This window comes from Rhinatrema bivittatum, chromosome 4 (genome assembly GCF_901001135.1).
Source record: "Rhinatrema bivittatum chromosome 4, aRhiBiv1.1, whole genome shotgun sequence".
Classification (NCBI taxonomy): domain Eukaryota; kingdom Metazoa; phylum Chordata; class Amphibia; order Gymnophiona; family Rhinatrematidae; genus Rhinatrema; species Rhinatrema bivittatum.
This window is the reverse complement of record NC_042618.1, coordinates 471,129,595-471,151,370: the sequence shown is the minus strand read 5'-3', so window position 1 is coordinate 471,151,370 and position 21,776 is coordinate 471,129,595. Positions and strand designations below refer to the sequence as shown.

The 21,776-nt window shown below is 51.7% G+C and overlaps 1 protein-coding gene across 5 annotated transcripts in view; it reads left to right on the top strand.

Moving 5' to 3' along the window:
• The window catches only part of AGBL3 (ATP/GTP binding protein like 3), a 279,448-nt gene that overhangs the window by 54,383 nt on the left and 203,289 nt on the right, over nt 1–21,776 (top strand). For all 5 annotated transcript variants that reach the window (XR_003856022.1, XM_029597245.1, XM_029597246.1 and 2 more), the window contains exon 7: nt 9,932–10,714. Coding sequence is in view for 4 of the 5 variants with exons in the window: in XM_029597245.1 (XP_029453105.1) it covers nt 9,932–10,714 (783 nt within the window). In the remaining variant the exon portion in view is untranslated. The remainder of the gene's footprint in view (nt 1–9,931; nt 10,715–21,776) is intronic.

Genomic DNA, 21,776 nt, shown 5'->3' with positions numbered 1-21,776 from the left:
CATGGCCATATACGTGTGTATGTGGCCCTGTGCACAGATCTTATAAAGTCATCCACTCTGGGACTAGCCACTACTTATCCCTTGTCTTGCCAGGCGACCTGGATTGGCCACTGTTGGAAACAGGATGCTGGGCTTGGTGGTCCCTTGGTTTGACCCAGAATGGCAATTTCTTATGTTCTTATGTTCAGTTTAGCCATTTGGAAGTGTGGCATCACCATAGTTTTGGCCTTGTTGCACACCTTGAGAACGCTTGTTCCCTCCAGACCCCTACTGAACTTATTAAAGAACCCTGGGCTGCTGCTGGTGCTTTCTGATAAACTCAGCACTGCCAAGATCACAGCCAGACGCAGTGAGACTGAGCAGTGGTGCAGCTTCAGCTGCTACAGAGTAGAGATTTCTCAAAAAGAACATAAGAACTTGCCATGCTGGGTCAGACCAAGGGTCCATCATGCCCAGCATCCTTTTTCCAACAGAGGCCAAACCAGGCCACAAGAACGTGGCAATTACCCAAACACCTAGAAGATCCCATGCTACTGATGCAATTAATAGCAGTGGCTATTCCCTAAGTAAACTTGATTAATAGCAGTTAATGGACTTCTCCTCCAAGAACTTATCTAAACCTTTTTTGAACCCAGCTACACTAACTGCACTAACCACATCCTCTGGCAACAAATTCCAGAGCTTTATTGTGCGTTGAGTGAAAAGGAATTTTCTCCAATTAGTCTTAAATGTGCTACTTGCTAACTTCATGGAATGCCCCCCTGGTTCTTCTATTATCTGAAACTGTAAATAAGGAGGTTACAGCCATAATAAAAGATAAAGCACTTTGGCTGCTGGCAGTAAATGAGATGGGAAAAGAGGGTTTTGTGGTGAGATTTTAGTTTTTATGGGTTGGGGTTATTATATTGTTTTATGTATGATTTTGTAATTTTGTCATTTTTGTATTATTGTACACTGCCATGGGCAGGTTTGTGCTTGCTCTAGTGGTATATAAGAAATAAATGGAATGGAAAATATGCAGTTCCCTGTACGTACCCGGATCAGTCCAGACTCCTGGATTTTGCCTTCCCTCCAGCAGATGGAGACAGAGAAGTTATAACGGACTCCGTCCTATACCCCTGAGGTGCCACCTAGAGTCTGTCAGTATTTCTCTGTCTCCAGCAGATGGTGGAGGTGCAAAACCTTTAGTCTGGGTTGGTATTAGGTTTTTAGTTTGTTGATATTCGTTGCTTCGGGAATCTTAAAAAGACAAGGATTTAGTAAAAAAAAAAAAAAAAACCAAGAAAGAAAACAAAACAAAAACAAAGAGAGAAGATATCTCTTTAAGCCTCCCAAGGGGTTGCTAGGTCCTGGTGGGGCCATCCCCCCTGGTAGCAGAGGCTCTGGAGCAGAGGGTTGGGAGCCCTGTAACTGCCCGCTGCTGAGGGTGATACCGGGGAGCCCGGTTCACTCACCCTTTGAGGATCTGCACACAGGAAAATTAAAAAAAACAACAACGCTGAGGTGATTTATTTAATTTCTAAGCCGGCCTAGCAGTCTCTTTCAGCCCTCCTTCCTTCCGACGCCGTTTTTGCCGTCCTTTTCAGTTCCTACGAGCTCCCGGGGGTTTGTCTTGGTCGTACTGGTTCTTTTTTCAGGCCCCAATCCTAATTTAACTCGGGGATCATGCTGCAAGGTGCGGCCTGTGGGCCGGAGTTTGTATCGGTTGCTTGTCGGGAGGGGAAGGCTCTTTGGGGAAGCCGATTCTGGCGAAATCGCATTGCAGCAGCTCTAGAACACGCAGGGACCCTGGGAGGGAAGAATTGCTGCAGCAGCCTCAGGACCCTTTTCTTCTCAGCGCAGGTACTGAAGCCTTACTGAGAAGGCTGCCCTGGGGGAGGGGAGCTCCCCACCATCTCTTTTGCCGCGTCCTGCTGCCCCTGGGGGGGGGGGGGGGGCGACTTGCAGGCAGCTCAGATCTCTTCCTCAGTGGAGGAACAGGGAAAAGACTCGAATGAATCTTCTTCCTCGTTCTCCTCCAAATTTGTTTTGTTGCTGCATAAAGCCTTCAAAGCACGGAAAGCAGCAAAGAGCCAGGGTACTAAGGTACCCCATGAGATCCCGGCATCACTGGGGGCTGGGACAGAAGCCTCATCACTCCACAAGCGTACCAAGTCACATAGTGGCATAGAAGCTCCCAAGGCCAAACGCCCTCTCCAGTCTCTTTCCAGTCCAGTGGACAGTTCAGATATGGACGGTGCGGATGAAGGGGAGTCTCCTCCGCAAGCCCCTGGTGAGGGACCGGATGCGGATCAGGATTACCAGCTCCAGCCGGCCAAGCCAGTGGGCGCGCCTCTAGTGGAGGGCAATGATCCCAAAGTGGTCCGCCTGTTCAGAAGGAATGAACTAGGTCCACTTATCCCGGCCATTCTGGAGGAGCTGGGCATTGAGGTTCCTCCGGAGGACTCACGGTTTGGGGCTATGGATCCGGTGATGATGGGGCTCAGGGGTCCAGCTCGATCCTTTCCGTTTCATATGTCAGTTACGGATCTTTTGTTTAAGGAGTGGGACACTCCGGACCTTGGTTTAAAGATAAGTCGTGCTACGGACAAGTTATACCCGCTTCCGGAGGAAGCGCTGGACCTCCTTAAGGTCCCTAAGGTGGACGCCACGGTCTCGGCAGTGACCAAGAAAACCACCATCCCGGTAACAGGAGCCACTGCCCTGAAGGATTTGCAGGATCGCAAATTGGAGTTGCAACTTAAAAAGATTTTTGAGGTTTCCGCCCCAGAGGCCCGGGCCGCTATGTGCAGCAGTTTTGTGCTAAGAGCCAGTCTCCTGGGTGCAGGATTTGCAAGCAGCAGCATCCCTTTCTGCGAGTGAGGCAATGCAAACGGAGCGCCTGGAGGCGGCGGTAACTTACGGTGCTGATGCGCTTTATGATCTGTTACGGACTTCTGGCAGGACTATGGTCTCGGCCATGTCCGCCCGCAGGCTCCTCTAGCTTAGACACTGGGCTGCGAATGTTTCGTCTAAGGCTCAACTGGGTTCCTTACCCTTCAAGGGTAAGCTGCTTTTCGGGCAATAATTGGAGGACATGTTAAAATCTCTGGGGGAGAATAAAGTCCATAGGTTGCTGGAGGATAGACCCAGGACGAGAGGATCCTTTCCTCAACGGGCGAGATTTCGGGGAAATCGCCGGTTTTGCTCTTCACGGTCCACAGATTCGTCCATTCGACAGGGTCTCGGCCGCCAATCTTCTTGGAATCAGTCCTTTCGAGGGCGCAGGCCTGCCAGAGATGGAGCCCCATAATCTCATGGGGGTCCCAAGTCAGCGCAGTGAAGCGAGGCCGGTCCACTGTTCCCATTCTAGACTTAAAGAGAGTCAATTGGACTCTAAAGGCGCCTCGTTTTCAGATGGAAACTCTTCGCTCGGTGATAGCGTCTGTACACAAAGGGGAATTTCTAGTCTTTGGATCTGACAGAAGCTTATTTGCACATTCCTATACGTCCGGATCATCAGAAATATTTGCGGTTTGCGATCCTGGGGCATCATTTTCAATTTTGCACTCTCCCATTCGGTCTGGTGATGGCACCCAGAGTCTTCACCAAGGTGATGGTGGTTGTGGCAGTGGCCCTGAGAAAGGGGGGGATTCTGGTACACCCCCACCTGGACGATTGGCTGATTCGAGCAAAGTCAGAACACCTTTGCAGAACAGTGGTGCAGAGGGTGCTACAGATGTTGAGCTCATTGTGTTGGGTGGTCAACCCCGACAAGAGACACCTGGTTCCCTCCCAGTCCTTGGAGTTTTTGGGTGCTCGGTTCGACACGATCTTGGGAAAGGTTTTTCTTAGCTTCTCACTCAGGTGGAGTCTTTGTGATCCATGCCTCGTCCCATGGTCTGGGATTATTTGCAGGTCCTTGGTTCGATGGCTTCCACTCTCGAACTGGTGCCTTAGGCCTTTGCGCATATGCGTCCTCTTCAGTCAGCCTTGTTCTCCCGGTGGAATCCACTCTCCGAACAGTTTCATCTTCTCCTCCCACTGATGGATTCGGCACGGTCCAGTCTTCTTTGGTGGCTGTGTCCAGACAATTTACGGTGGGGGTGGATTTGGAAATTCCCTCCTGGATATTGGTAACCACCAATGCCAGCCTCTTTGAGTGGGGCGCGGTTTGTCAAGGAATGGCAGTGCAAGGCCAATGGACAAGAACGGAATCCTCCTGGTCGACCAATCGGTTGGAAACCAAAGCAGTTTGGTTGGCGCTGCAGGCCCTCCTTCCTTTAGTAGAGGGATGATCAGTGAGGGTATTCTCCGACAAGGCAACGACAGTGGCTTACATCAGTCGTCAGGGGGGAACCAGGCGTCGTCCGTGGCGGCAGAAGCTCAGCTTTTAATCAACTGGGCAGAGCAACACCTCTACAAGATTACGGCCTCTCACATTGCTGGGGTGGACAATGTGCAAGCAGATTTTCTCAGCCTCCACCAGTTGGATCCGGGGGAGTGGGAACTCTCCGAAGAGGCCTTTCGTTTTCTGTGCACATGCTGGACCATGCCCTCCATTGATCTCATGGCAACATGCCGCAATGCCAAGGCTCCTCGATTTAACAGTCGGCGATGGGAACCAGGTGCAGAGGGGGTAGATGCTCTAGTCCTTCTCTGGCCAAAGGACGTTCTGTTGTACGTCTTTCCGCTGTGACCGTTAGTCGGAAACGTTCTGTGCCGCATTGAAGCTCATCCAGGCAAGGTGATACTCATGGCTCCGGAGTGGCCGAGGTGTCATTGGTTTGCCGACTTTCTGAATCTAGCAGTGGACGGTCTGCTGAGATTTTGGCCGTCTCCGAATCTCCTGCAACAACGCCCCGTTTGTTTCGGAGATGTAGATCACTTTTGTCTAGTGGCATGGCTTTTGAAAGGCAGTGATTAAGGAGTAAGGTTTACTCGAATGCAGTTATTGCCACATTCCCGTAAAACATCTACCTCCATGGCGTACGTTAGAATTTGGGGAGTGTTTGAATCCTGGTGTCTAGACCACGAAGTGCAGCTGTCCAGGGCTTCAATTCTGGATGTTCTGGTTTTTTTACAGGCTGGATTAGCCAAAGGGCTGGCGTTTAATTCCCTACGAGTTCAGGTGGCAGCCCTTGGTTATTTTCGTGGAAAGGTGCAGGGGGGTTGTGCTTGCATCTCATCTGGATGTGGCTCGTTTTCTAAGAGGGGCTAAGCATTTACATCCTCCTGTCCGGAACCTCTGTCCTTCATGGAAGCTCAATCTGGTACTCCGCACCCTTTGTAATGCTCCTTTTGAGCCATTGAAACGAGCGACCCTGAAGAATCTGACATTGAATATTGTTTTTCTTGTGGCTATCTCCTCAGCAAGGCATGTTTCCGAACTTCAGGCCTTATCTTGCAGGAAGCCCTTCTTATGGATTTCTGAAGTAGGAGTCTCCTTAAGAACAGTTCCCTCCTTTCTCCCGAAAGTGGTGTCCTCCTTTCATTTGAATCAGTCAGTGGAGCTCTCTTCTTTCGCTGGTCTGGATTCTTCTACTCCAGAGTCTAGGGATTTAAGGAAGTTGGACATAAAGAGAGTGTTGTTGCGGTTTCTTGGAGGTCACGAGCAGTTTCCGTCTTTCGGACCATCTGTTCGTTCTGTGGAGTGGACCCAGGAGGGGTCATAAAGCTTCAAGGACCAATATTGCACACTGGCTAAAGGAAGCTATTGTTTCGGCTTACCTTGTTCAGGGCTGTCCGATTCCGGTTGGTCTTAAAGCTCATTCTACTCTTATCAAAAGCGGCCTCGTGGGCGGAATGTCAACAGGTGTCACCGCAGAGAATGTATGGGGCGGCTACCTGGAAATCTACACACACTTTTGCCAGGCATTATCGTCTAGATGTCCGGGACCCTGAGCCCGGTTCCTTCAGGGCCAGTGTACTCCGAGCGGGACTTTCTCAGTCCCACCCTGGTTAGGGAAGTTTTGGTACATCCCAGGAGTCTGGACTGATCTGGGTACGTACAGGGAAAGGAAAATTGGTTCTTACCTGCTAATTTTCGTTCCTGTAGTACCACGGATCAGTCCAGAGTCCCGCCCATGGGAAAACGGAGAGTCCACTCGGCCGGTAGTTAGTCATATTTCTGCAAGTTTACCGAATGCCCCCCTTTTCAGGGAAAGAGTATGGGCATAGTTTCTTTCATTGGAGGTTGTTTATGTGGAAGTTATGCTTTAATCTTTCTGCTTGGGTACAGTGTAATACTGACAGACTCTAGGTGGCACCTCAGGGATATACGACAGAGTCCGTTAAAACTTCTCTGTCTCCATCTGCTGGAGGGGAGGCAAAACCCAGGAGTCTGGACTGATCCGTGGTACTACAGGAACGAAAATTAGCAGGTAAGAACCAATTTTCCTCTATCTAAGAAATAAGTGAGTGGCTAATAGTATACAATCACGCATCTCTATAGCCCTAAGTCTGTGTACTATATTTGAAATTATAAGGTGAATTTTAAAAGCCAGGCACATGCCAAAATCGGGAGATGTGCGTGCGTGCGTCCACCAGACTTTATAAACGACCCACATGCGCGCACAAGTACTGATGCGCAAATATCTTGCATCGGTAAAGGGGGCGGGGCCAAGAGATGCGCACGCAAGTGCCTGGGTGCCCGCCCAGGTCTAGCTGAGCGCAGATTTACCTCTGCTATGGAGGAGGTGCAAGTCTTTGTAAAACTATTTGCAGGCATCTCTGCAGCATTTCAGGGGCCTGGGTTAAGTGGGGGAGTGCAGGGACCTAGCTCTAGACTGGGAAAACTGGTGAAACTGGTCATGGGCTGGACGTGCGGCTGGTATAAAATTCCGTCACTTGCTCGTACCAAAGCTAACTTTACGCTGCTGTGCACACACGAGCTTACAATTAGGAGCACACACACCCCCGTGCGCCAGGGCTATTTTATAACGTGCATGTGTATGTGCACACAGGATATAAAATTGCCGTTTATCTGGTCACATGCCCATATGCACATGTATACGTGCGCCTGTGCGCCCATTTGAAAGTTACCGTCCCCGTGTATATGTTATGCATGATTGTGCTATAAATTATTATGCACTCGTGTGACAAGTTTCTGTAAAATACAATTTTACTCTGCGGAAGTGCTGTTAGCCTGTCCCTCCAATCCACTTCAGAAATTACTACCCACATTAGAATTTCTAGCTTCATAGCAGGGAGGAGGTCCTCCCCCTCCCACCTCAGTCGGTTGAGTTACTGTTGACTTTTATAGAATAAGTGGCAATAAATTTGGTTAGTAGCAATAACAAATAGAGCCATAAATTGTTGTCTGCATGTTGGCAGCTGAGACTGTTGTGGGAATGTAGCAATGTGTGAGCTTGTGTTTTATCCCCATACCAATGGCTTTCTAGCAAGCTGGACAGCGACGTGAATTTGCCGTCAGCGTGGTTCATTCTAGAATTGGACACAGGGGCAGTTTTACCCTGCCCTGTGAAGAGGGAGAATAAGGATAGCAAATTGTCTTTGGGCTTTGAGCTAGCACACCAAGCTAAGCGTCGAGTGATTGGTAAATAGCCTTGCAAAGTCTGCTCCTTTTCCACCTGATGACTGGAAACCAAACTTTCCAGCAAGCAAAAGGCAGAGTCAGCTCCTGCATGACAAGGACTGGATGGGATCTGAGGTCCGCTGGCTAAGAATTAGGAGAGAGGGGTGGAAAATAACCTACTCTAGAGCACACTGGATGGGTGTAATGTGCTTGGACAGTGTTCTAGGAAAGATACTGTTGATGCAGTCTTCATGCCTGCACGTGTGCATTATCATCCAAAAAAAGAAAAGGTTTTAAAAAGCCAAAGAACTTAGTCCCGGCCCACCAACCCACACAAAGCCGGTTGTGACTTTGTATCCTGTGCGTGGGAGGAGGTGTGGTCTGGTGGCTGAAGCACTAAACTGTGTGTCCAGAGAAGTCTGGAGAGTTAACCCATTATTTCCCAGTGTCCTGTTTAGAGGATAGCTTCTTAAAAATGTGGGACATAATGGGTTAAGATGTTCAAGTCACTCGGGTGGGGGGTAATTTTATATAACAGCCCGCTGAAATTAGGCAGTAAATCTGTACAGAAGTTACACCAACTTTCAAAGTGGACCTACGTGCTGAATCCAGCTTTGAAAATTATCCCATCAGATTTACCCACAGTCTATTAAATTGGTTATTAAATGTGCAGAACATTTTTGGGAAATTTTAGACATAAATCCAAACCGCTTCCCATCTCTGCCCTCAGGAATACCTCCACTCAGCCTGGGCAATCTTTCTCATCAACAGGCAGTATGAGCATAAATTTACCACTTTTGCGGGTAAAAGCCTTGGAATATCCCCCTCTCTGTCTCCTGGTACCTCACGTTACACAGCTGTAACTAAATAATAGCTCTGTGGCCTCCTCCACCCACCCTCTCTCCACATCCCAGGCACCAAAAATGTCATTTTAGAAACAACTGCATGCCTGCTTCCAAAAGCCGCTGATTGGCTAGTTTAAAACCGGCTATCTTTAGGAGAATTTTCAGCTAGGTTTTCGGCTGTCCATGTTTATCCAGGTAGATTTAGGTGAGACCGAATCATTAAACTTAGCCAATCACTGATGAAAATCAGCGCTAACCAGCCCAGGAGGACCTCTGGAGGTCCCTGTTTTTTTGCCTGACTAGCTCTGGCCAGCTTGTGAATTTTTAGGATATCAAATGTAGCTATTGAAAATTCTTACATGCCACCTTCTGATCAAAAGATCAGTTAGAGCTGGGGGAGTATGGGATCAAGCGGTGATCTCCCAGGCCTGGAGACATACACTAGTCTGACTTCAGGCTTTCTTAAAACACTTTATCTTTATTTGTAGCTTTAACATGTACACATTAATAGACTGCCTTTATCTTCAGAACAGTGTACTCCAGTTACTCACCGTTAGTACCGCTTCCCTCAGTACTCGTACAGCTTCGTTACAGCTCAGTGTTTGAACAGCAATTTTCTACAGGAGCTGCCTTCCTCCTGGAGACCTGGGCCTGATCTGATTATTCCCACCTGGATCCCAGCTCTTATTCCCCAGTTTCTGGTTACACCTTCTTAGCCCCACCGCAGGATCCCGCCCATAGAGCATACTCTCCTTAGTGGATTTAAGGTGGACCAGGTGTCTAGCCTGGTCCTGCTCAGGTAAATAGGGGAACACTAGGGACACTGCTTCACAGGAAGTTTTAAAAGCAGAGCAGTTTGAATGACCCCTGAACTGTTAGGGGGCAATAATCAATAGATTTTGCGCAGGGAAATGTATTTGGATGCAGAATATCGCATTTCAAATATTGCTTCTCCTCCGTGGGTGGGTTAAAGTGCGCCACGGTTTCACAGCAGGTATTCTTTAATGCCTATGAAAAAGTAAGATTTAATTTTCAAATCTCCTTGTGCACCTGCATCATGGGGATAATTTTCAAAGGGACTTCTGCTGGATAAACAGCACTTTACCAGCAGAAACAGCCCTTTTGAAAATTGCCCGTAAAATTGGAGAGGCGTTTCCGGCAAGGAGTCTGGGCACGTTTGGGGTTTATGTGCATACTTTTTGATTTTGAAATGTGCATGCGTAATTTTTCTCAGAAAAACTCCCTACACAAATTAGCAGGTGTAACTTATGCGAGGAACTTTACTGGGATAATTTTCAAAGCTAACACATGTGCGTAACACATTGCTCTGAAAATTGGTGTCATTTGTGCCTCTGATAGCGCGCAGATTTATGTGGGCTGTTAGAAAGTTAGTCCCTATGAGCACTGGCTGCACTTTCAAAGGTAAACTCCACAAGGAGGAGCTGCTGCTGCTGCCGCCTCTAGCCTGATTTATGGTGTCTGATTAACATTTTAACTGGGCAAACTATTCAGGCCAATTCCATCAGGCCGCCCAAAGCTAATTGTGACTGTGTTCTCTCTGTACTTCCAGCGGTGAATATGAATACGAGCTCACCCTACGCACCGACCTCTACACAGACAAACACACCCAGTGGTACTACTTCCGAGTTCAGAACACCCGCGTAGGCATACCATATCGCTTCACTATCGTGAACTTCCACAAACCGGCCAGCTTATACAACCTCGGCATGCGCCCACTGATTTACTCTGAGCAGGAGGCCAGGATATCTCAGATCGGTTGGCATAGGATAGGAACTGACATTAAATATTACAAGAACAACCTTGGGTGTGAGGGGAAACACTATTACTCTCTCTCCTGGACCTTCCAGTTCCCACACCACAGAGACACCTGCTACTTCGCCCACTGCTATCCCTACACCTACTCCAATCTGCAGAGGTATTTGGTCAATATCGCCAATGACCACGAACGCTCCAGGTTCTGCAAGGTCCGCATTCTGTGTCGCTCGCTGGCAGGGAACTTGGTGTATATTCTTACCATCACTAACCCCTCGCCTTCTGCCAAGGTGATGAGGCACAAGAAGGCCGTGATCTTGACAGCCAGAGTGCATCCCGGAGAGACAAACAGCTCCTGGATGATGAAAGGCTTCCTGGACTTTATCCTCAGCAACAGGCAAGACGCCCAACTTCTCCGGGACATGTTCATCTTCAAAGTGGTGCCTATGCTAAACCCAGATGGTGTGATCGTGGGGAATTACCGCTGCTCCCTCACAGGCCGGGACCTGAATCGCAACTACAGATCCATTCTGAAAGATTCCTTCCCCATCGTTTACTGCACCCGCAATATGATCAAACGGTAAGTGCTGATTTTATTCACAGCTCAGCTGAGCTGTACTGGTCCTTCAGTCAGACAGAGATAACCTGTAGGTTTTATATTTACTGTATGTACTTTAAAGAGGAACAGAATCCAGTTGTAAAGTCACACCTTTTTCTGGGCAATTTCTGAACTGAAGTAGGCATTAAGTTAAAAAAAATAAAACTGTTCATTCCAAATGTTTAAAAGCATGTATTAGCTTCTTCCTCATATGGATGGCAGTATGCTAGTGGTTTGAGCTACTATCTGGAAACCTAGGACACTTTAGGATGGGTGAATGAGAGAGAATATTCATTCCCTGTACGTACCTGGATCAGTCCAGACAGTGGGTTATGTCCCCAATCCAGCAGATGGAGTCAGCGCAAGCTTTGAGGGGGCGTATCCATATATACTACTACCCCCTCTGCAGGAGTTCAGTATCTTCTGACTCCAGCAGATGCGAGTAGGGGAATCAGGCTTCCCCTCCTTTTCCTTCACTTTCTTGCTTGATTATGGCTTGTTGTTGTCTTTTTCTGTGGATCAAGTTTGTATCAAGTTTGTATTAAGTTTAAAAAAAAAAAAAAAAAAAAAAAAAAGGCAGAGTTCTTTCAACTTCTGGGGAGTGGCTTATCTTCCTTGTCTCTTCTCTGCGGCCTTGCTGTTTATTTCTCGTTGCAGCCAGGGGTAAGTTTGTTTTTCCTTTGTAGTTTTTTCCTTTACAGCTCAGCCCCCGGTGCCCGCGAAAGCCGGTGGAGCCGGCCTCTTCGCTCTTTACTCCCTCACCCGCGGCCATTTTACAGCTCCTCATGGGCTGCTGAGCCATTTAGGGAAAGATGTCTGGGGCGGGTCGTGTGGCCAGGAAGGCCCCCCCCGCGGCACCCTCCTCTATTTTCAGACAGCGGGCAGTGCGGGCCGACCGGGCCCCCCCGCAGCGGCGCCTTTGTGTGCGTGGCCCCCCCCCGTGGCTTTTTCTTTTCTCTTGCAGCGATCCCGATGCCGCGGCCGTCCCGCTGTGCGGCCTGCGGAGACCCGGGGTCCCGGATTTCCCGGGAGGGCATCTGTGCACGATGCCTTCCCGGGGGGGAAGGTACCTCACAGTCCCTGACTGATTTCTCTTTTTTGCCCGGGCGGTGCGGGCCGGCCACTCCGCCATTTTTGGCGGGAACGGCGGCCATTTTACATTCTGAGCGCCCTGAGGCGCAGGCCACGAGGGGGAACGGATCCCTGGAGGCCACGAGGGAGAACGGATCCCTGGAGGACTCTACCAGCGGGGGTGTTCCCCCGATTTTGGTGCAGGAACCAAGCACCCAGAGCCAGGGAGCAGGAACCACGCCGCCCCCGAAGCGCACCCGAGCAGGCCGAGGTTCTCTCCGGAGTTTATCCTGCTCATGCATACCGCTTATCTGCAGGGGCTGGAAGCACCTGTGGGGACCCCCCCCCCCCCCTAAGATCCCTCGGATGTCGCCCTCGACGCCGGCCCCCCCCCGACCCTCCGGGAGTGGGGGCCTCCCGCCTTCCTACCCGGGTCCGATCCACGCCCGCGGCAGTGGGGGCGGTGCCAGACCCAGCGGGACATGGACTTGACCTCCCGGACGGGGGACAAGGGGACGGCACACAGGAGGGGGATGATCTGCGTACCCTACGCCTCTTCCAGAGGGAAGAGCTGGACGACCTCATCCCGCAGATCATCCAAGAATTAGATTTGGATCCGCCACCAGACCCGCCTGCCCCAGTAGCTCCCGATGTCATCACTTCTTCAAGGAAGGGAGATCCTGTCCTGGCGGCACTCCGGCCGAGGGCTCGGGCTTTTCCCATTCATGACTCGTTTTTACAACTTCTCACCAGGGAATGGGACCCCCCCTGAGGCCTCCCTGAAGAGCAGCCGGGCTATGGAAAAGCTGTACCCGCTCCCCGAAGATTTTCTGGACCTCATCAAGGTCCCAAAGGTGGACTCCGCAGTGTCGGCGGTCACGAAGAGGACGACTATCCCAGTGACGGGAGGTGCGGCGTTGCGGGACACACAGGATCGTAAGTTGGAAGTTTTCCTTAAGCGGGTTTTCGAGGTCTCCGCTCTGGGTATGCGGGCAGTGATGTGCAGTTCGCTTGCCCAGTGGGCTAGTCTCCTTTGGGTGCAACAACTCCTCACGTCTCAGAACCTGCCGTCCGATGAGGCTGCCCAGGCAGATCGGCTAGAAGCCGCAGTGGCGTATGGGGCGGACGCCTCGTACGACCTTTTTCGGGTCCTCGCAAGATCCATGGTTTCGGTAGTGGCAGCACGACGACTACTGTGGCTATGCAATTGGGCGTCTGATACGTCCTCTAAGTCCAGTCTGGGCTCTCTTCCCTTCAGGGGCAAGTTCCTCTTCGGGGAGGATTTGGACCAGATCATCAAGTCCCTGGGGGAGAACGCTGTTCATCGGCTGCCGGAGGATAGGTTTCGACCATCCAGAGCGTTTTCTTCTTCTCGGACCAGAGCCAGAGCGCAACGGCGCTACAGGGGCTACAGACAGACGGGCTCCCGGCCATCCGCCCCCAGGTCTCAGCCCTGGTTGCGCGCCTTCCGCGGGCATTGGCCCGCACGCACTACTCCCGGAACCGGGAACCCCTATACCAAGTCTTCACAATGATGCCAGTCTCGCCCACTCCCCTGTCCCCAGGATTGGGGACCGACTAACGTATTTCTAAGCGGAGTGGGCATGGATCACCTCGGACCAGTGGGTCCTGGATACCATAAAACACGGCTACGCATTGGAATTTGTCCGCCCCCCGCAGGGAAGGTTCATCTTTTCCCCCTGTGGCTCGGACCTCAAGAGAGGAGCGGTGCAGCTGACTCTGGACAGACTCCGGGAGATAGGCGCTACTCGGGCCACTATTCCATCTATTTCGTCGTACCAAAGAAGGACGGTTCCTTCCGGCCTATCCTAGTCCTCAAGGAAGTCAACAAATCCCTTCGAGTCGTTCGGTTCCGCATGGAAACGCTCCGGTCAGTGATTGCGGCGGTGCATCGGGGGGAGTTCCTCGCCTCCCTGGACTTAACGGAGGCCTACCTGCACATTCCCATCCGCCCGGACCACCACAGTTTCCTTCGTTTCAAAATTCTGGACCAGCATTTTCAGTTCACGGCTCTCGCGTTTGGATTGGCGCCGGCGCTGCACACCTTCACCAAGATCATGGTAGTTGTGGCGGCAGCTCTCCGGAAGGAGGGCATCCTGGTTCATCCTTATCTGGACGATTGGCTCCTCAGGGCGAAGTCATTCGATCATGGACGCTCAGCGGTGACTCGAGTAGTACGGTTTCTACATTCCCTGGGATGGGTAGTGAACTTCTCCAAGAGCTCCCTCATGCCCTCGCAACGCTTGGGTTTTTTTTGGGGGCAACTTTCGACACCCTACTGGGCAAAGTTTTTCTGCGCCAGGACAAAGCTCAATCCTTGCGGGATCACACACGACGGTTCTCTGCGTTACCAGAGCCCACCTCCTGGGACTACCTGCAACTCCTGGGAGTGATGGGGTCCACCATCGACCTTGTATCTTGGGCTTTCGCGCACCTCAGGACCTTACAGTGGGCGCTCTTCTCCCGTTGGAAACCAGTATTGCAGGACTATCAGATGATTCTCCCGCTCCCACAGAATGCCAGGGACAGTCTGGGCTGGTGGTTGGATCCGCTGAACCTGGCCCGTGGCATGTCCCTCGATCTGCCAAATTGGGTGGTGGTGACCACCTATGCCAGTCTAGCAGGCTGGGGTGCAGTCTGCGATCGAAGCGCCGCGCAGGGGACGTGGTCCACGGTGGAGGCGAAGTGGTCAATCAACCGTCTGGAAACCAGAGCGGTCCGGCTAGCTCTGCGACATTTCCTCCCGCTTCTTCGGAACCGAGAAGTCAGAATCCTATCGGACAACGCTACCACCGTGGTCTACATCAACCGACAAGGAGGCACGCGCAGCCCGCAGGTCGCGCTCGAGGCGGCGCTGCTGATGCAATGGGCGGAGCGTCATCTCGTCCGGCTAGCGGCCTCGCACGTCGCCGGTGTGGACAACGTCCAGGCGGACTTCCTCAGTCGTCAACTGCTGGACCCGGAGAGTGGTCTCTCTCCGACAAAGCAATGCAACTTCTCGTCCATCGGTGGGGGGCCCCCCACTTGGATCTGATGGCGTCCGCTCTCAACGCCAAGGCTCCACGCTTCTTCAGTCGCCAGAGAGAGCGCGGAGGGAGTGGATGCCCTGGTCCTCCCGTGGCCGCCATATCTTTCTTTTCCACCATGGCCCCTGGTGGGCAGGATGCTCCGCAGAATAGAAAGCCATCAGGGGACCGTGGTTTTAGTCACCCCAGAATGGCCCAGGCGACCCTGGTTTGCGGACCTGCTACAGCTGGTGATCGACGGGCCAATCAGGCTGGGGCACCTCCCCCAGCTCCTACATCAGGGCCCGGTATTTTTCGAGCAGGCAGAATTCTTCTGTCTTGCAGCCTGGCTTTTGAGAGGCGCCGCCTCCGGCGCCGGGGCTACCTGGAGGCGGTAGTATCCACGCTATTGCGGGCACGAAAGACATCGGCCTATGTTCGAGTCTGGAAGGTGTTCGAGCTGTGGTGTACCAGCCAGGCCACGAGACCCGCTAAGGCTTCTGTACCTCAGATCCTTCAGTTTCTACAGGCGGGGGTGGAAAAAGGGCTCACCTATAATTCACTACGGGTTCAGGTGGCCGCCCTTGGTTCGCTGTTGAGCGATGGGGGCTCTCTCTACAGCATCCTGACATTGCTCGTTTCTCAAGGGTGTCAAGCATATGCGTCCTCCGTAACGGGACCCTTGTCCCTCCTGGAGTCTTAACCTTGTGCTTTGCTCCCTGTCGGGACCACCGTTCGAGCCGCTGCGCAGCGCAACGATAAAGGATCTCACTCTCAAGACTGTATTTCTTGTGACCATCTGTTCCACTCGACGCATCTCGGAGATGCAGGCTCTGTTGTGTAGAGAGCCCTATCTCCGTTTCTCCGACTCTGGAGTTTCGCTTCGCACCGTTCCCTCCTTCCTTCCGAAGGTGGTTTCTGCATTCCATGTGAACCAGACGGTGGAGTTGCTGTCCTTCTCTTCCTCAGAGCCGAAGTCTCTCCGTCTCTTGAATGTCAAGCGCACTCTGCGCCTCTATCTGGAGGCTACAAATGAGTTCCGAACCTCTGACCATCTCTTTGTACTCTGGGCCGGTCCTAAGAAGGGGTCTCAGGCCTCGAAGACTACCATTGCCAGATGGCTGAAGGCCGGCATTGCTGCTTCTTACATTGGGGCGGGTCGGACTCCCCCACCCGGAATCGTAGCGCATTCTACACGTTCTCAGGCGGCTTCCTGGGCGGAGGTTCGCTCGGTATCCTCGCAGGAAATTTGTAGGGCAGCCACCTGGAAATCGTTACACACGTTCTCGAGGCACTATCGTCTGCACCTCGCCTCTTCGGTCTCTGGACACTTTGGCGAGCAGGTTCTCCGAGCAGGCCTCGCAGGACCCCACCCGATTTAGGGAAGCTTGGGTACATCCCACTGTCTGGACTGATCCAGGTACGTACAGGGAAAAGAAAATTATTATTTACCTGCTAATTTTCGTTCCTGTAGTACCATGGATCAGTCCAGACGCCCACCGCGTTTGGGTTCTTGATCCTGCTCAGCTCTGCGCTGCTTCTTGCTCACAGTGTTCTGTGTCTTCACAGTTGTTTCTTTTCGCTGTTTTTCACAGCTCCCTACAAGTTGGTAGGATGTTTGCAGTTACTTGTTGCGGTTACAATTGTTTTCATTATCTGTTTCCACAAACTTGATCCTTCGGGGGTTTCTACTCGGGCTTTGATATACTCGATACTGAACTCCTGCAGAGGGGGTAGTAGTATATATGGATACGCCCCCTCAAAGCTTGTGCTGACTCCATCTGCTGGATTGGGGACATAACCCACTGTCTGGACTGATCCATGGTACTACAGGAACGAAAATTAGCAGGTAAATAATAATTTTCTTATTTAAGAGCTTGCATTTCCCTGTAAGTACCTGGATCAATCCAGACTCCTGGGTTCTGCCTCCCTGCCAGCAGATGGAGACAGAGAAAGATTTACTGACACTGCTACTTAACCACACGTGCTACCTGCAGTTCCTCGGTATTTCTCTGTCTCCAGCAGATGGTAGATGGGTGCAAACCTGCAGTTCTGCAACTGAGACAGTTTTTTTTCTTTTTGAGCCTTCTTCCCAGGGATGTTTTGAATCCTAAGGGGTTCTTCCTTGTCCGGTTGAGGCGGGTGAGCCAGGGGTTGGTGACCCTTGTGTGTGCTCGACCCAAGCACCCGTGGGGTGTAAATCTGGTGGTCCAGATCGCTCCCCTTCATGAGGCCACTTAGGTAGCTGCAGGCTCCAGTTAGGTTTTTTTTGGCTGAGAGAGTCTATATTTTTTTGTAGGATTCTATCTCAGAGTAGTTTTCAGTAAAGTTAAAAAAAAAAAAGAGGCAATTTGCCGCTCTGCTGGCTGATTGACTCCTTCCTCAGGTTTCAAAGTGGTAGTTTTATTTTCTCTGTGGGTTTTGTTTTCTTATCTTTCAGCGGCTCCTCAGTTTTTCAGTGGCAACTTTGTTCTCCTTTTAGTCACTAAGGGGTAGATTTTCAAAAACGGCGCGTTGGCGTACTTTTGTTGGCGCTCCAGGCGCCAACAAAAGTATGCGGGATTTTAGTAGATACGCGCGTAGCCGCTAAAATCCTGGATCGGCGCGCGCAAGGCTACCAATTCCGTGTAGCCGGCGCGCGCCGAGCCGCGCAGCCTACCTCCATTCCCTCCGAGGCCGCTCCGAAATCGGAGCGGCCTCGGAGGGAATTCGCTAACGCCCTCCCCTCACCTTCCCCTCACTTCCTCTACCTAACCCACCCCCCCGGCCCTGTCTAAACCCCCCCTACCTTTGTTGGGGGATTTACGCCTCCCAGAGGGAGAAGTAAATCCCCGCGCGCCAGCGGGCCGCTGGCGCACCTAGACGCAACCCGGGGGCGGTTCCGGAGGGCGCGGCCACGCCCCGGGCCGAAACCACGCCTCCGGGCCCGCCCCTGAAACGCCGCGTCCCGCCCCGAAAATGGCGCGCCGCTCGGCCCCGCCCCCGACACGCCCCCCTCAGAAAACCCCGGGACTTACGCGAGTCCTCGGCTGCTGTTCCGCCGTCAAACCGGGATGTTGACCAGGGTGCTGAATCCTTTCCGATCAGCGTGGGAACGGCGGACATCTTGGAATTGCATTCGGCCGTTCCTGTGCTGCCGGGGGAGGAGGGGGATACTCCTCCTTGTTTGTCGCCAGCCCGTTTTGTTTCCGACCGCGATCCGGGGGCCTTTGAAGAGGTAGTAACTCTCATACTGCCACTTTCGGGTTCCTTGCCTGCGAAGGCTGGAACTGTTGAGGCCTTTTTCTGCAGACTTTGTGCTGCTACTGCATGAGGCTTACCTGGCCAAGCAGCAGGCAGTTTGTGCAGCCAAGGAGCCACGGTCCCTTACGGCCCAGCCTACTGGGGGGGGGGGGGGTATGTTAGACCCAAAACAGGTTCACTCTGGGCGAAATCGGGTCACTCTGTTGCAGAGGGTCATCAGGCTCTCTCCTGGGTTCTGGCCGGGGTGTGTGTGTGTGTGTGTGTGACTCTGATGAGTCTGTCAAGGTTTCCATAGAGGTGGAGGAGTCTTAGGGCCAGGATGTTCTGGCGGATCCGGTAGTTCAAGTGGCCAGAGATGCGGATCCAGGAGATGGTATGGCGGTCCCAGTGCCCGAAGAAGATGACCCGAAGGTTGTACGTCGTCTTAGGAAGGACAAGCTTGTCATAGAAACATAGAAATGACGGCAGAAGAAGACCAAATGGCCCATCCAGTCTGCGCAGCAAGCCACGCAGTTCATCCATTTATTTATTTATTTATTTATTTTCCCACCCTTTTTCTCCCTCCACCCTTTTTTTTCCCTTTTTTTTTCCCACCCTTTTTCTCCCTCCACCCTTTTTCTCCCTCCCACCCATCACTATTGGCTTCCAGCACCCTCCGGCCCCAACTCCCTTCCACCCCTCCACCATGCAGAGAGCAGCGCTGTATCCGCATCCCAGTGAACATCCAGCTCAAACAGGGGTAGCAACTGCCGCAACAAGCAGGCCACACCCCTGCCCCATACTCCTACCCACCCCTGCTTTGTTTGTTTGTTTCTTGTTTTAGTTTTATTTGGAGATGGCAGCCCTCTGTGAAGGCGGAACACCAACCACTGGCCACTGGCATCCCGCTCCGTGAATGCCTCTGTGGCTACTGCCGCTCCGTGCAGTGTTTTGCTGCCTGAAGGTGGAACACCAACTACTGGTTACTGGCATCCCGCTCCGTGAATGCCTCTGTGGCTACTGCCGCTCCGTGCAGTGTTTTGCTGCCTGAAGGTGGAGCACCTACTGGCCACTGGCATCCCGCTCCGTGAACGCCTCTGTGGTTACTGCCGCTCCGTGCAGTGTTTTGCTGCCTCCTCTTTATTTACGCCCACTAGACTTGATGGATCCACAGTGTTTATCCCACGCCCCTTTGAAGTCCTTCACAGTTTTAGACTTCACCACTTCCTCCGGAAGGGCATTCCAGGCATCCACCACCCTTTCCGTGAAGAAATACTTCCTGACATTGGTTCTTAGTCTTCCTCCCCGGAGCCTCAGCTCGTGACCACTGGTTCTGCTGATTTTTTTTGCCTTGCTGCTGCTGGCCTTTCAGGTTCTTGGGGTTAAGATCCCACAGGAGGACTCTGACTTGGATGGATCCAGGTCCTTGATGGGATGCGGGGTCCCCCACGGCCTTCCCGTATCACAAGCCTGTACAGAAAATGATAGACACGGAATGGGGTACTCCCGATTCCGGTTTAAAAGGTGGGAAGGGCAAAGGCACGGCTTTATCCATTACCTGAACAGGCGTTGGAGCTTTTTGCTCTCCGTAAGGTCGATGCAGCGGTCTTGACGGTTACTAAGAGGACGACCATCACAGTGATAGGGTCCGCGGCGTTGAAGGATGTTCAGGATCGTAAGTTAGAAGTACACCTCAAGAGGATTTTTGAGGTCTCGGCCCTGGGGTTACACGTGGCTATTTGTACTAGTTTTATGCAACGAGCATGTCTCCGTTGGGTGTAGCAGTCACAAGAGAACCTGCCATCCTCTGGCGAGGAGGCAGACAGGGCTGAGAGAATTGAGACGGCAGTTGCTTATGGTGCGGATGCTCTATATGATTTGGTTCATACCTCGTCTTGCATTATGGCGTCTGCGATTTCCGCCAGAAGGTTGCTTTGGCTGCGAAACTGGGCAGCGGACGTCTCCTCCAAGGTGCATTTAGGCTTGCTGCCTTTTAAGAGTTGACTCTTATTTGGAGAGGATCTTGAGCAATTGATGCAGTCTTTTGGGGAGAATAAAGTCCTCAAGTTGCCGGAGGATAAACCTAAAGGCAAGCAGTTTTTTCAGACGCTCTCGTTTTCGGTTAGATAGGAAGGCCCGGCCGACAAGACCAGTGTCCGGGCCCCAAAGGCAGTTTTCTCTTAGGGGACAGTCTGGGGATCAATCCTTTCAGGGTGCTTGAAGACCATTCCGAGATGCCGCCGGGGGGAGTGCTTCTGGTCCTGTCCTCGCAATGAGGCGAGGCTGGTCCACTCCGTCGCTTCCATTATAGGTCGCCTGGCGAGGTTTTAGGAGGAGTGGGCCAGTATTACTCAGGACCAGTGGGTTCTCAGTGTGGTAAGGGATGGTTACGTTTTAGAATTTGCTCGGCCTGTCCGCGAGTTGTTTCTAATTTCTCCGTGTGGCTCCTTAGAGAAACAAGCAGTAGTTTGAGAGACGCTAGACCGTCTGTGTTGCCTGAAGGCGGTGGTCCTGGTTCCCTGTGAAGAGCTTCGCAAGGGGAGATATTCCATTTACTTTGTGGTTCCAAAGAAGGAAAGAACTTTCCGCCCCATTTTAGATTTGAAGAAGGTAAATGCAGCACTCGGGGTTCCGTGTTTCAGGATGGAAACCCTGAGGTCTGTGATTGCGGCGGTTCACAAAGGGGAGTTTCTAGCGTCTCTGGATCTTACAGAGGCCTATCTACACATCCCCATTCATCTAAAAAAAAACTTAACAGCTCTGTCTGGTGCCCCGAGATGAAATGATGTGTTGGAGGTCCTTTAACAGATTCTGCACAAATGGTGGATTTTTGTTTTGGAAGGTGACGCACTCATTTTCTCTGGTGCAAAGATAGGAGATGTTTTCCATTCTAGAGGGAAAATGAACATAAAAATACAAAAAGGAGGGGTCCTTCCGGTTTGCAAACATCACCCCCTCAATACCACTCCCTGGAATCCCCTGCATCCTCCTCCCATCCACTCATTATCCGGGTCCACATTACAGATGTTCACTTATAGCTTGATGCCACCTTGTGGCTAATGGGTATATTGCACTGTTACTGTAACCTTGTCTGCTGCTTGCTGGGTAAGACAATACGACATGGTTTCTCTTCCCACTGTGTGTGCAACAGCAGTTCTGGCTTATGGCAGCAGGAGAAAGCATAGGCACTTCTAGCACAGCTCCAGAAGGAAAGAATACAGGCAAATTGAGCCCCACACTCCCACTGCTTTGTTTTGGGCAGTGCTGAACTCCATGTCTCTTAGGGATTTGTCTTTGGAGAACAGAAATAGATTTTCTGTCTGATCCACCTGGCTCCATATCTGGGTACTCGTCTTGTCTGCCAAACTCTTTCAGTTCTGGTATTGTAGGTGAGCAGCTTGTAATGGCTCTGCTTACGCCATAGGGACAGAACAAACAGGAAGTGCAGACTCCATTGGCTAACAAACCCCTAGATGGCATCAAGTCATGGTGTTTTACCGTAGGAGAGGTCACACTATCGTGGGAGGGTGTTGCTGCGATAGTGGGGCCCCTCCCCTGGAAAAATATTGTGGCTCTATGGTGCGTTGTTTTATCTCGTAGCCAAACACCATAGGACAAAAGAACTGCCTAGGGGCCCTTTAAATGCAATTGTGCCCGATCCTCAAGGGCAAACAAATGAGAGATGTGATGGTGAATAACTTAATGACGGTATATAAAAACTCTTA